Raw genomic sequence first — 12,078 nt, 5'->3', positions numbered from 1 at the left:
CCCCCACTGCCCAGCACAGCGAATGTACGGACTCAGTGACACACTCTGCCCACACTGCAGCCCAATTCACTATCCCCCAGAAATCACAAATGAGAGTGTGGCAAACACGCCTGCCACAGGCCACCGAAGTGGCTTTCTTTGGGGCCCTCCAGCACAGAGACACAGGGAGAAGATGTTAAAACAGTCCACATTTATTCCACGAGGGTTTGGCAAGATGTTACAGCCAAGTGAGCAGATCTCAAACACTGTCATGACAGAGAAGCTCCCTGGTGTGGGTGGGGATGGCAGATTTAACCTGTGCGCAGTGATTACCTCACTACGCACAGGTGCAGCCACTCCTGTTCCCGGGTCCAATTAGACCTGGCCAATTATCTAATTCTCAACCAATTATCCAATTGGCCAGGTCCAATTAGCTTGACCCAGGGCAGGTGTGGCTGCTTAAACCAGCCATCCCCACACCACATACCCCCAACGCCAAACTGAGGCCAGGGAGACTCACTGGCCGAAGCCTACCCCCCCACCCCCACCCCCACCCCCACACCCACACCCACACTCCCAACAAAGCCAAAGACAACAAACAAAAACAAACACTGCAAACACGCAAAAATTTTTTTAAAAAAAATCAGGGTGGGTGGCCCCGGAACAGTCCAGTACATGCGGTGACCCTCCTTCGGACGACAAGGCAGCCCTTCTTCCTCCTCCCTCCTGGAGCACGGGAAGTCCTGGGCTGCTCTGCTGGCTGGTGGGGGCGTCACCGGCTTGGGCTGTTCCAGGGGCTGTGGTGGGGTGGCTGGGCTGGTGGGCTGGTGGACTGGCCTTGTGGTGCTGGGGACCAGGAACCCTCGTGGCTGTGGTGGCCGCCAGTCGGCTCTGCTGGCGGGCGGCTGCAGGCTTATCCCCTCATGGGCTCCGGGCAAACCAACCAGGCCAAAACAAAGAACGAAAAACAACCAAACGGACGAGAAAGGAAGCAAAACGGCGCGGCCACCGCTTGTGCGCCGCCCGTGGCTGACCCGCCTTCCCGGCCAAGTCCAGCTCACGGCGCGACCACCTCTCATGCACCGCCCGTCGCTGACCTGCCTTCTCGGCCAGGTGCAGCTCCTCAGCGTCCCAGCTGAGGATTGCCTCCTTCCCCTCCCTGGTCATCTTCCGCTCCCCATTCTTGGCCCGGAGGATCCGCCCGAAGCCCTGTCGGGAACACCTCAGCCGCCCCTCGTCCAGTGTGCTTCCTGGCTGGCCCTCCTGTGCCTCTTTGCTGTGCCGGAGGAGCCCCACGTTGGGCGCCACTGTGGCAAACACGCCTGCCACAGGCCACCGAAGTGGCTTTCTTTGGGGCCCTCCAGCACAGAGACACAGGGAGAAGATGTTAAAACAGTCCACATTTATTCCACGAGGGTTTGGCAAGATGTTACAGCCAAGTGAGCAGATCTCAAACACTGTCATGACAGAGAAGCTCCCTGGTGTGGGTGGGGATGGCAGATTTAACCTGTGCGCAGTGATTACCTCACTACGCACAGGTGCAGCCACTCCTGTTCCCGGGTCCAATTAGACCTGGCCAATTATCTAATTCTCAACCAATTATCCAATTGGCCAGGTCCAATTAGCTTGACCCAGGGCAGGTGTGGCTGCTTAAACCAGCCATCCCCACACCACAGAGAGCAAAAGAAAACAGTTTAAACAACAGCTTCTGAGGGAGAAGCCAGACACTGTGTTTGTTGACTGTTATAAAAACGGAGAAGTTAGCAACCTCATTTTGTACTCTGACCAGCCTAAAGCCTGGCACACAGCCTTTCTGATCCACTATCCTTCATGTAAAAAGGAATTTGCAATGGATGGAAGGTAAAAATAAGGGAACCTGATGAACCTGACTGTATTATGATGACAGTCAATTTATACAAAAATGTAACAATAATGGTGCAGGGCAACCTCAGAGAATTCCAAACAGCTTTCCCAGCTCTGAAAGAAATAGCTAAAAGGGAAAAGGCCTCTGCTAGTCTCAACCCCCCCACAGACCCCGATGCTGCAGGTACAGTCAGCAGCCACGCAGAGGAGCAGAGCCAGAAGGAGAGTGAGCTCCCAAACTCAGACCAGGCCAATCCCTCCTAGCCAACAGAGCTCTGACCGAAATAAAGGACCATTTCACACAGCTGGAAATAGAGCTAGTGCAGCTGAGGGAGATGGTCCTTAAACAGCAGACAGACAGGGACACAGACCAGCAGAATGGCAGGCTATCAGCTCACATTAAAGAGCTGCAGCAGGACAGGGAGAACTACAGGACAGAGCCGGCAGGCCTGAGAAAGCAGGTGAGGGAGCTACAGCAGGACAGGGACAGCTACATGAAGCAGCTAGCAGAACTGGCGGAGCAGGTCAGAGAGCTGCAGCAGGACAGAGACAGCTGCAGCACTCAGTGAGGAACTGCATGACAGAGGGAATACAGCAGAGGGCATGAGGGAACAGATCCACTCCACTGACCCAAACCTTCCCACGACAGCGAGCTCCACCCAGATCGCCAGCCCCAAACTCTGCGAACACCCTCAACTCCCATCAGCGCAGATGCACCCCCCAACCAAGAGTCATCGCCAGAGCCCAGCACCCACTCAAATAGGAAAGCAAACATTGTGCTGCTAATTGATTTGAACTGAAAATTTATCGAAGAGAAAAAGCTCTTCCCCAGACACAAAGTGGCTAAACTCTGGTGTCCAACCACCCAAACGGCTTTGGATCTGCTCTCTGAGTCCCAGCTCGGCAGCCCCAGCCACATCCTAATCCAAACAGGAACCAACAACCTGAGGGCTGAGCAAAACAGAGTAGCAACATCACTGAGGGCAGTTATAGAGAAGGCTAGCCACACTTTCCCAAGCTCTAAAATTGTGATGTCCACTTTGTTGCCAAGAAAGGATTTCCACCCTCTCACAATAAACAAGATCAACGCCAGCATCTCAAGGGACTGCTGGAAATCTTTAAACAAACCACACCATGATGAATTGGCCATCCAAAATTGAGAACTATAGAAGAATCATTTTGAACAATTATATAGTAAGACGATAAAGAATCCATAACAAAACCAAATATGTGAAACACTGAACAACCTTGAAAAAATCATTAAAGATAATCAGAATCCTCTAGATTATAAAATTATCAAATCAGAACTTGTGGAAACATTAAAGGCCTTGCAACGCAAAAAAGCCTGTGGGGCAGATGGCATCTTAAATGAGATGCTGAGACTCACAGATAGCAAATTTAGATTAGCCATTCTAAAACTGTTCAAATTTGTTCTGAGTGTGGGTCATTTCCCTGAAATCTCGAACTAAGGACTCATAACTAGAGCCCGACCGATTTTTGGGTCCGATGCCGATCCCGATTTTGGAGAGTCCTAGCCCACCGATTACTGATGTTTTGACCGATATTTTGTCAAAAAGTGCAACATTTTCAAATCAATTTGAAAAACTTATATTTTATTAAAGTTTCTATATTTAAGAACATTTAACTTATAAGCAAACAAATAAAAATAAACACACAAATAACTTTTTAGATAAGAAAATGTAAAAGATGATATTAAATTACATATATATTAGCATCATCTTTAAGTGTGTGAAATCAAAATAACTCCACACCTTGCTTTTACTCCTTTCTTTTCCAGCCATCGATAAAATAAAAAATAAAAATCAGTTTTCCAGTTTCAAACGTATTTTTATGAGTATTATTATTATTGTTGATGTTATTAATTTGTTATTATTATTTCTTAGTACCTATTCTCAGTAAATTAATTATATTTTCTTATTTTATTCCTACTACATGATCTCAACGAGTAAGACTTTATCTAGCGAGCTTCCCTGTCCATAAGAATTTGGTGGTGAAAATAACTACAATGCGCTCGGACGCGTGGCTAGATAACACGCTCGCAATAACGCATTAGCTTTTGACACAGCCTCATTATTTCTTATTATATATTCTCAGTAAGTTAAATGAATTATATTTTCTTATTTTATTTCTACTACATGATCTCAAAGAGTAAGACATTATCTAGCGGAGCTAATGAGTGAATCATTACATTACATTACAGGCATTTAGCAGACGCTCTTATCCAGAGCGACTTACACAACATTTTACATTGTATCCATTTATACAGCTGGATATATACTGAAGCAATTTCGGTTAAGTACCTTGCTCAAGGGTACAACGGCAGTGTCCTACCCAGGAATCGAACCTACGACCTTTCGGTTACAAGCCCAGTTCCCTACCCACTGTGCTACACTCCGAATCAAGTGTAACGTTAGATGAAATTAAATTGACTGGATGAAATACGTGAAAAAAAACTACAATGCGCTTTCGTGCAGGTTACCCGCGCTAACTGTTGGTTGATTCACTTCTCCAACAGCAATCCTTCTCTCATGTTATCACGACAAAGCAAGATAACATGGCTTAAAATGATCCACGTTAGAAGTGTTTCATCGGCGTTTTTACTGTCTGGTTAGCTTGCTACGATGACGCGTGACTAGATGACACATTCGCTTGCAATAGAGCTTGTAAGTGAAAACGTCACCAAGCCACTCCCCTCGTTTTCCCGCAAATTTGTCAATGGGAAAATGAATGGGGCAATTTTCAATAAGCGATATTTTTAGTTACAAGTCGGGAACCAGTTAGCTATTGGTATGCGGTACTCATGACATATAGGACTCATGAAATATAATACCAGCAGCATGATTGACCCATGAGAAGTACAAGGTACAACGTTGTGTACGTTTAGTACGCTTAGGAACTACACATACCGGTACTGTGCTCACGACGCACGCTTATGTCGTCACGGCTCAGCTGGAACACACTTGCGCCCTTCTACTTTTAGTGTCACTTTGATATCGTATTTCAATTTAAAATTACTGTAAATAACAGATTTGTTACTATTAAGTTATATTGTTTATTTCACATCATGATTGTACGGTCGTGATGACAACAGGATTTCCTTCAGGAATCAATAAAGTACAACCATAGACCGTATAAAAGAGTACAACCTAACTGAACTAATTTAAGACGTAATTTCAAATGGAATATAACGTCATATATATTTTTATCACAACACAACGACAACAATATAGCTAGCCAGCATGGTTTTCGATAAATTACCGACAATATATTTACTACTTACTATGTTTTAATAAAACTATTTATTCGAAATTGTCTATCTCTTGCCTACTGCACTTGTCTTTTCTAAGTGCACTGTGATTCAGATTTTCACAATGTGTGTATTCCTTTGTAAGTGCTGTGAGCACACGGAAAGTATTTTACACCGAAACCTTGCGAAACGAAGTTTCGTTACATTGTGTACTGCGCAGCATAAGGTTTGTAATGACAAATAAACCTGACTTTGACATTAGCTAACCAAAACTTTATAAACGATATTTTTCATGCTGGCGCTGACATACCCGCTAATCTACCCTGGCTGTATATGACATGCTCTACATGGTTGGATTTGGAATGATTTTCTCCCTTCTTACATTACTGTCCTAACCAGTGACACCGCATTTGTCGTGGGTATAGCTAGCTAGCCACCGGTGTTGGGTGCAGTCGGGCCTATCTGCTGGTCCAGAGTCAGTTATTTTCTTCTCCTACTAATGGTTAAAGTTAGAACCTGGGAAGGGAAATCTGATCCCAGACCAGCAGTTAGGGGCAGCCAAGGCACCGCACTTGGCGGGTAGACTTACAAGCACACGTGGTTGTGACGTATATCGTGCGACTTCGATTTTAGTGTAGTTCAGGACCACCAACACATCGTAAATCGACATAAATCCGTTATTTTTCCTTCCAGAGATTGAAATAAATAGAACCAAGCACATGCTACGGCAGAGAATGACGGTCCCAAAAAAACGTGAGAAATCATTTATTTTTAATCGCTATAGATATTTTGCAATCAATGATTTTTAAAAAGTCAATAGGATTTTAACATTGGGCTGTGACGTCACGAACCAGACGCCCCCTGGAGGCAATTTGACTTAGAAGCTCAATAACGCGTTGGCTATTGACACAGCATCATATAGTAGCTAATATCATTATCTCAGAAAAAAACAAATGTGTGATGCATTCAATCACCATTTTATTTTGGCGGGTTATTTATTTGAGAATACAGCGATGTGCTCTGGAAATGTAGATCATACGCTGCTTATGTGCTCACTGCCACTTCATAAAGGCTTGCTAGCCAGCTAGCTTGCTAAAGTGAACCAAATATGTTAGCTAGCTCGCTCGCTTGATAATGAGGATTGATAAACATAGCTAGTGGTCGTATAAACGCATTTAATTAAAAACTTTCACTAAATATACATACCTTGCGGCATATTGCGGCAATCGAATCTGTGCAGACATGTCTCGCAGTGGAGAATATTGGATGAGGCATGAGTGACAAACGTCTTGTTACAGAAGTAGCGCATCAGCTGCTGCAGTTCACACTTGTATTAGAGCTCCCTCTACTGGATAATTCTAGTAAATAGCAATTACAACACTCAAACAGACAAGTACAGATAAATAATCAATGTTTTTTTGTTTATTATACTTATTTAAAAATCGGGACACCTCGGCTGCATAACTGCCGATCCTGATGTCGTCAAAAAAGTCAAATAATGGCCGATATGGGCTCTACTCAGAACCCAAGAGTGGAGGTAAATTTGACTCTAACAACTACCGAGGCATTTGTGTTAACAATAATCTGGGGAAGGTATTTTGCAGTATTTTAAATACAAGAATCATAGACTTCCTTATTAAGCACAATGTCCTGAGTAAAAGTCAAATTGTATTTTTACCAAAACACCGGACATCTGACCACATTTTCACCCTGGACACCCTGGTGGATAAATAGGTGAACCAAAACAAAACAAAATTTTTGCTTGCTTTGTTGATTTCCAGAAAGCATTTGATTCCATTTGGCATGAAGGTTTATTCTTTAAACTTATTGAAAGTGGTGTAGGGGGAAAATGTTATGATGTCATCAAATCAATGTACACAAATAGCAAATGTGCAGTCAAAATTGGAACTAAACAAACAGATTTCTTCACTCAAGGGTGTGGAGTGAGACAGGGTTTCAGTTTGAGTCCTACCCTATTCAACATTTATATTAACGAATTGGCAAAATTACTGGAGCAATCTGCAGCACCTGGCCTCACTCTGCATGACACAGAAATTAAATGTCTTCTGTATGCAGATGACCTGGTTCTGCTGTCACCCACAAAAAAAGGATTACAGCAGAACCTGGCTCTTTAAGAAGATTTCTGTCAGACCTGGGCCCTGACAGTTAATCAAAGGAAAACTAAAATATTAAATTTTTCTTTATTTTTATTATTGTCCTTATTAGTGTTTGTCATTTAACTTGTAGATTGTCTGTAGGTTTGGCTTTGGTTATTTATTTGTTTGTTAATTTATTGTATTAATCGTGTCTTATTCGTTATTGTTAATTGTTTCATTGTATTGTGAATTGCTTTGGCAATATTGTTATATACAGCTATGCCAATAAAGCATTATTGAATTGAACTGAATTGAGAGAGAGAGAGAGTGGAACATGAGAGTAAAAGAGGAAGAATCAGAGAGAGTGGAATAGGAGAGTAAGAGAGGAAGAAATGGAAAGAGTGGAATACGAGGGTAAGAGGGCAAGAATGAGAGAGAGTGTAACAAGAGTGTTAGAGGGGAAGAATGGGGGAGAGTGTAACGGGAGAGTAAGAGGGGAAGAATGGGAGAGAGTGGAACAGGAGGGTAAGAGGGGAAGAATGGGGGAGAGTGGAACAGGAGGGTACAAGGGGAAGAATGGGAGAGAGTGGAACAGAAGGGTAAGAGAGGAAGAATGGGAGAGAGTAGAACAGGAGGGAAAGAGAGGAAGATTAGGAGAGAGTGGAACATGAGGGTAAGAGGGGAAGAATGGGAGAGAGTGGAACAGGAGGGTAAGAGGGGAAGAATGGGAGAGAGTGGAACAGGAGGGTAAGAGAGGAAGAGTGGGAGAGAGTGGAACATGAGGGTAAGAGAGGAAGAATGGGAGAGAGTGGAACAGGAGGGTAAGAGAGGAAGAATGGGAGACAGTGGAACATGAGGGTAAGGGAGGAAGAATTGGAGAGAGTGGAACAGGAGGGTAAGAGAGGAAGAGTGGGAGAGAGTGGAACATGAGGGTAAGAGGGGAAGAATGGGAGAGAGTAGAACAGGAGGGTAAGAGAGGAAGAGTGGGAGAGAGTAGAACATGAGGATAAGAGAGGAAGAATGGGAGAGAGTGGAACAGAAGGGTAAGAGAGGAAGAATGGGAGAGAGTGGAACAAGAGGGTAAGAGAGGAAGAGTGGGAGAGAGTGGAACATGAGGGTAAGAGAGGAAGAATGGGAGAGAGTAGAACAGGAGGGTAAGAGAGGAAGAGCAGGAGAGAGTGGAACAGGAGGGTAAGAGAGGAAGAGCAGGAGAGAGCAGAACAGGAGGGTAAGAGAGGAAGGGTGGGAGAGAGTGAAGCGGTGAAGCGCTCACACATCGCTCTGGTGCGTGTAGATCCGGTCAAACAAAGCCTCTGGAGCCATCCACTTCACAGGCAAGCGACCCTGTACAAGGAAACACACACACACAGACATGCGTACACCCCCACACACACATGCATGGATACATGCACGCATGCCCAAAAACACACATGTAGGCATGCCCACACACACATTATTTCAGATGAAAGTTAAGCATAAACCACAAAAAGGGTCAATTTATTTTTGGAATTTCCTGGATGCCTGGACTGTATCTACCCATGTCTTTGGACTGTATCTCTGATGTCTTTGCATCTGCCTACCCACACACACACACACACACACACCACACTTCATACGCCTGCAGTATACTCCTGAAAAACCTACTAATGAATGATCTAGGCTGTGAAGGTGTGGGTTCTGGCAGCAGGCGCACTCACATTGGTTGTCTTCTTGTAGTAATCAATATGGTGGATGTCTCGGGCCAGGCCAAAATCAGCGATCTTCATCACACTGTCATCAGTAACCAAGACATTGCGGGCAGCCAGGTCTCTGTGTATACACTGGACAAGCATACGCATGTGCGCACACACACGCACACACACACACACACACAGATGCACATAGACACACACACAAACACACACACACACCTTTTGCGTCCAATGATGTACATGATGTTTATGCATATTTTCCCACAGTGACTAGGTTTTTATTCCCCATAAAATGTTCCATTGTAAACCTATTTGTGACAACCTTATTTGTATAGTGCTTTATAAAATTAAGATTGATAATAATCAACCAATCAATAAACTAGTGTGAAATTTACACCTGTGCTTAGGCCTCCAGTCCAAGTCGTGACATTCTCACCTTTCTGGAGGCAAGGTATTCCATCCCACGTGCCACCTGGAAGGCACAGGACACTAGTTCTTTGATGGACAAGCTCTCCAGGGGTGGCTGGGTGGGGTTATAGTAGTACACTATGCTGGGGGGGCGACGAGCCCGCAGGTACTCCCGAAGGTTACCCTTGGAAGTGTACTCCACGATCACATAAAGGGGGCCTGGAGGAAAAGACTCAGCTCAGCATGCTCCAGCATCACGGCATTACTGATCAGAGTCACCTGAATGCAAGCTGGGACTAGGAGTGCAAGTTCCCCCATGGAACCAAGGTCCCTCCCTTTTCCCTCTTTTCACCCCATTCTCCACAATGTCTCACAACCTCCCTCTCCCATCCTCTCACATCCTCCCTCCTTCCTGTTCCCCTAATCCCTCCTCTCTCCCCACCTCACTTTTGTCTCTCTCACCATCCTTTGTGCAGGCTCCCAGCAGGTTGATGATGTTCTTGTGCTTGCCGATGATCTTCATCATCTCCATCTCAGAGATCAGATCTGACAGCTCCTTCTCAGTGGCATCAGCTGAAGGGACATGGAGTGATTATCTCTGCCAAACTCACTACATAAGCATTTAATACTTACCCCACTCCCAACCAACTATTTTTTGTGCATGATACTCACATTTCAGCATCTTAACTGCCACCTTAGTCACATGGTTGGGTTTCTCCCTATCCAGACCCAGGGCTTCGCCCATCAACACTTGCCCGAAACAGCCTTCCCCTAGCCGCTTCCCCAGCACCAGCCTGTGGGACAGAAAGGGGGCTGGAGTGAAGTGGCACACCCACCCACAGTCTTGGTTGGGGTCCTCAGCAGACACACAGGCATGGGCATGCCTATCCATGTTTCCCCTATTTCAACTGAAACGGGTCCCCAACCACTAGGGGGGCCCCAACGGCTGCTGATTGATAGCACTTATAATACTTATTTGATTTTTTTAATGATTGTAATGAATGGATGGATTATTATTAGTGGTGGGAAGTTTGAGTCTTCTTTCTGAATTAGTTCATTCAAACCGTTTGATTGGACGGTTTTCAGTTCTTCGGTACTTCCGCTATGTATTTTTACCCCCATTTGAACGACTCAACCCATACGTCTCTTTGTGAAGCTTGCTGGAGAAACAGAGTCTGTAACTGTGTAAAATAGAATTATATTGTTTTTTTGTTTTTAAATTTTTATTTAGCGAAAATTATGAGTGTTGCTTATTTTTAATGCCATCATATTGCGTCTCAATTTTAAAGCTTGCACGTATCAGTTTGAATCAGTCATCGGTCTTGTTTGTGAGCTGAATCAAAGTGGAATAGGTAATTTGACAACTATTCATCTCCTATAGTGAATATTTAATTTACTTTACAAATGTATATTAAATGTTATGTAACACTTACATTTGGACAATTAAATCTTATCTGTGTTCAGTAGATAGAGACAGAGACAGAATGAAACCTGTCACTCCCCAGTTCTAACTTAGCCCAGAAATCAGTATATCAGCTAGGTCTATCAGCAAACATATGCCTTAGCCATGCTCAGAATTTCTCAAGAATAATAGTATTTTCCAAGAAACAATGAAAGTCATCGATAAAATTTTGCCAAGTGCAGTGTCTTTAACTGCTACCACAGACTGAATGTGTAATGCAGCTATAATGAGACACAACTTCCAGTCATGCTGAGCTACGCATTATACTCAAAAAACCATGCCCACGGGAAAACAATCGGCGCCACAATATGCAACCAAGGGCTGAAATGCTAACAAAATGCCTGTAGCTAGCTAAAAACATCAGATTTCAGCATGTCAAAGGATTATTTTAGCACCCTATTATATTATAGGTATATTGACAAACTCAATATTGTCGGTCTATCTCAGTGTCCCTTCTCCTTACCTTGCTTATCTTGGAGAAAGGATCCCACTGAAGGCCAGAAGTGAAATACTTTGATATGTACAACTATTTGATCGAATCACAAGGTAAGATTTAACCTAACAAAGATCAAAACCAGGCCTTGCATAGCTTAGTTAGCTTTAACCTCTACAGTTTGTCTGGCCAAATTAGCAAATATCAAGGCACATAGCCTCAGCTTTATGAACGTTACATCCCCAATGTTATAAAAGATCTGATAAAAGCTTGGCATGAGAAGAGTATCCAGTGAAAGCTGTACCAGTGACAAAATGCTTTCTGCACACGTAGGCATACTGAGTGTCAGAATCCCACAGTGTTCCCATTCTTCCTGCTGATACCTCACGTCTTATTGCCTGTATCCACTTTTGCCTTCTTAAAGGCCCAGTTTTTCGGTTCGGCAGCTTATAAAAACTTAGTTCTGGGTTCTTTACCCTGTTGGTAGTGCATCCCACCACACAGCAGCTTTCAGGAATTTTTCTGTTGTTTGCTAGCAGACGAAAGTGACAAGGAGGCACCTTCAGGCAATACCAAGTCAATGGAGAGCGATGAATTGTTTTCCCCTCCGGGTGTGGGCGGGACTTCTCTGTCTCTATTCCAAAAGTAAAACGAGACGTATTATATATCGTTAGAAAGCTTATTCTGTCACCTATTGGATCGATTAACTGTCGATCAAACCAGGTTGTACTACAAAGGACGATAACACCGAAAACAATGTGTGGTATTACACACAGCTATTTTGGAAGGTACCCAGGTGTCACAAATGAGCGTATATTTCACAAACGAATTGTTCAAGACAATATATGGTAAATGGTAAATGGACTGCATTTATATAG

The 12,078-nt window shown here is 44.1% G+C and overlaps 1 protein-coding gene across 1 annotated transcript in view; it reads right to left on the bottom strand.

Annotated features, from left to right (window-relative positions):
• fgfr1b (fibroblast growth factor receptor 1b) overlaps window positions 1–12,078 on the bottom strand; it is a 73,394-nt gene that overhangs the window by 5,005 nt on the left and 56,311 nt on the right. The window contains exons 10-14 of the mRNA XM_064308328.1: window positions 9,978–10,099; window positions 9,768–9,878; window positions 9,334–9,524; window positions 8,904–9,026; window positions 8,480–8,550 (exon numbers count right to left, since the gene is read on the bottom strand). Coding sequence (XP_064164398.1) covers window positions 8,480–8,550; window positions 8,904–9,026; window positions 9,334–9,524; window positions 9,768–9,878; window positions 9,978–10,099 — 618 coding nt within the window. The remainder of the gene's footprint in view (window positions 1–8,479; window positions 8,551–8,903; window positions 9,027–9,333; window positions 9,525–9,767; window positions 9,879–9,977; window positions 10,100–12,078) is intronic.

This window comes from Anguilla rostrata, chromosome 14, assembly GCF_018555375.3.
Source record: "Anguilla rostrata isolate EN2019 chromosome 14, ASM1855537v3, whole genome shotgun sequence".
Lineage (NCBI taxonomy): Eukaryota > Metazoa > Chordata > Actinopteri > Anguilliformes > Anguillidae > Anguilla > Anguilla rostrata.
The sequence above is the reverse complement of the archived record's forward strand: the minus strand, read 5'-3'. Positions and strand labels throughout refer to the sequence as shown.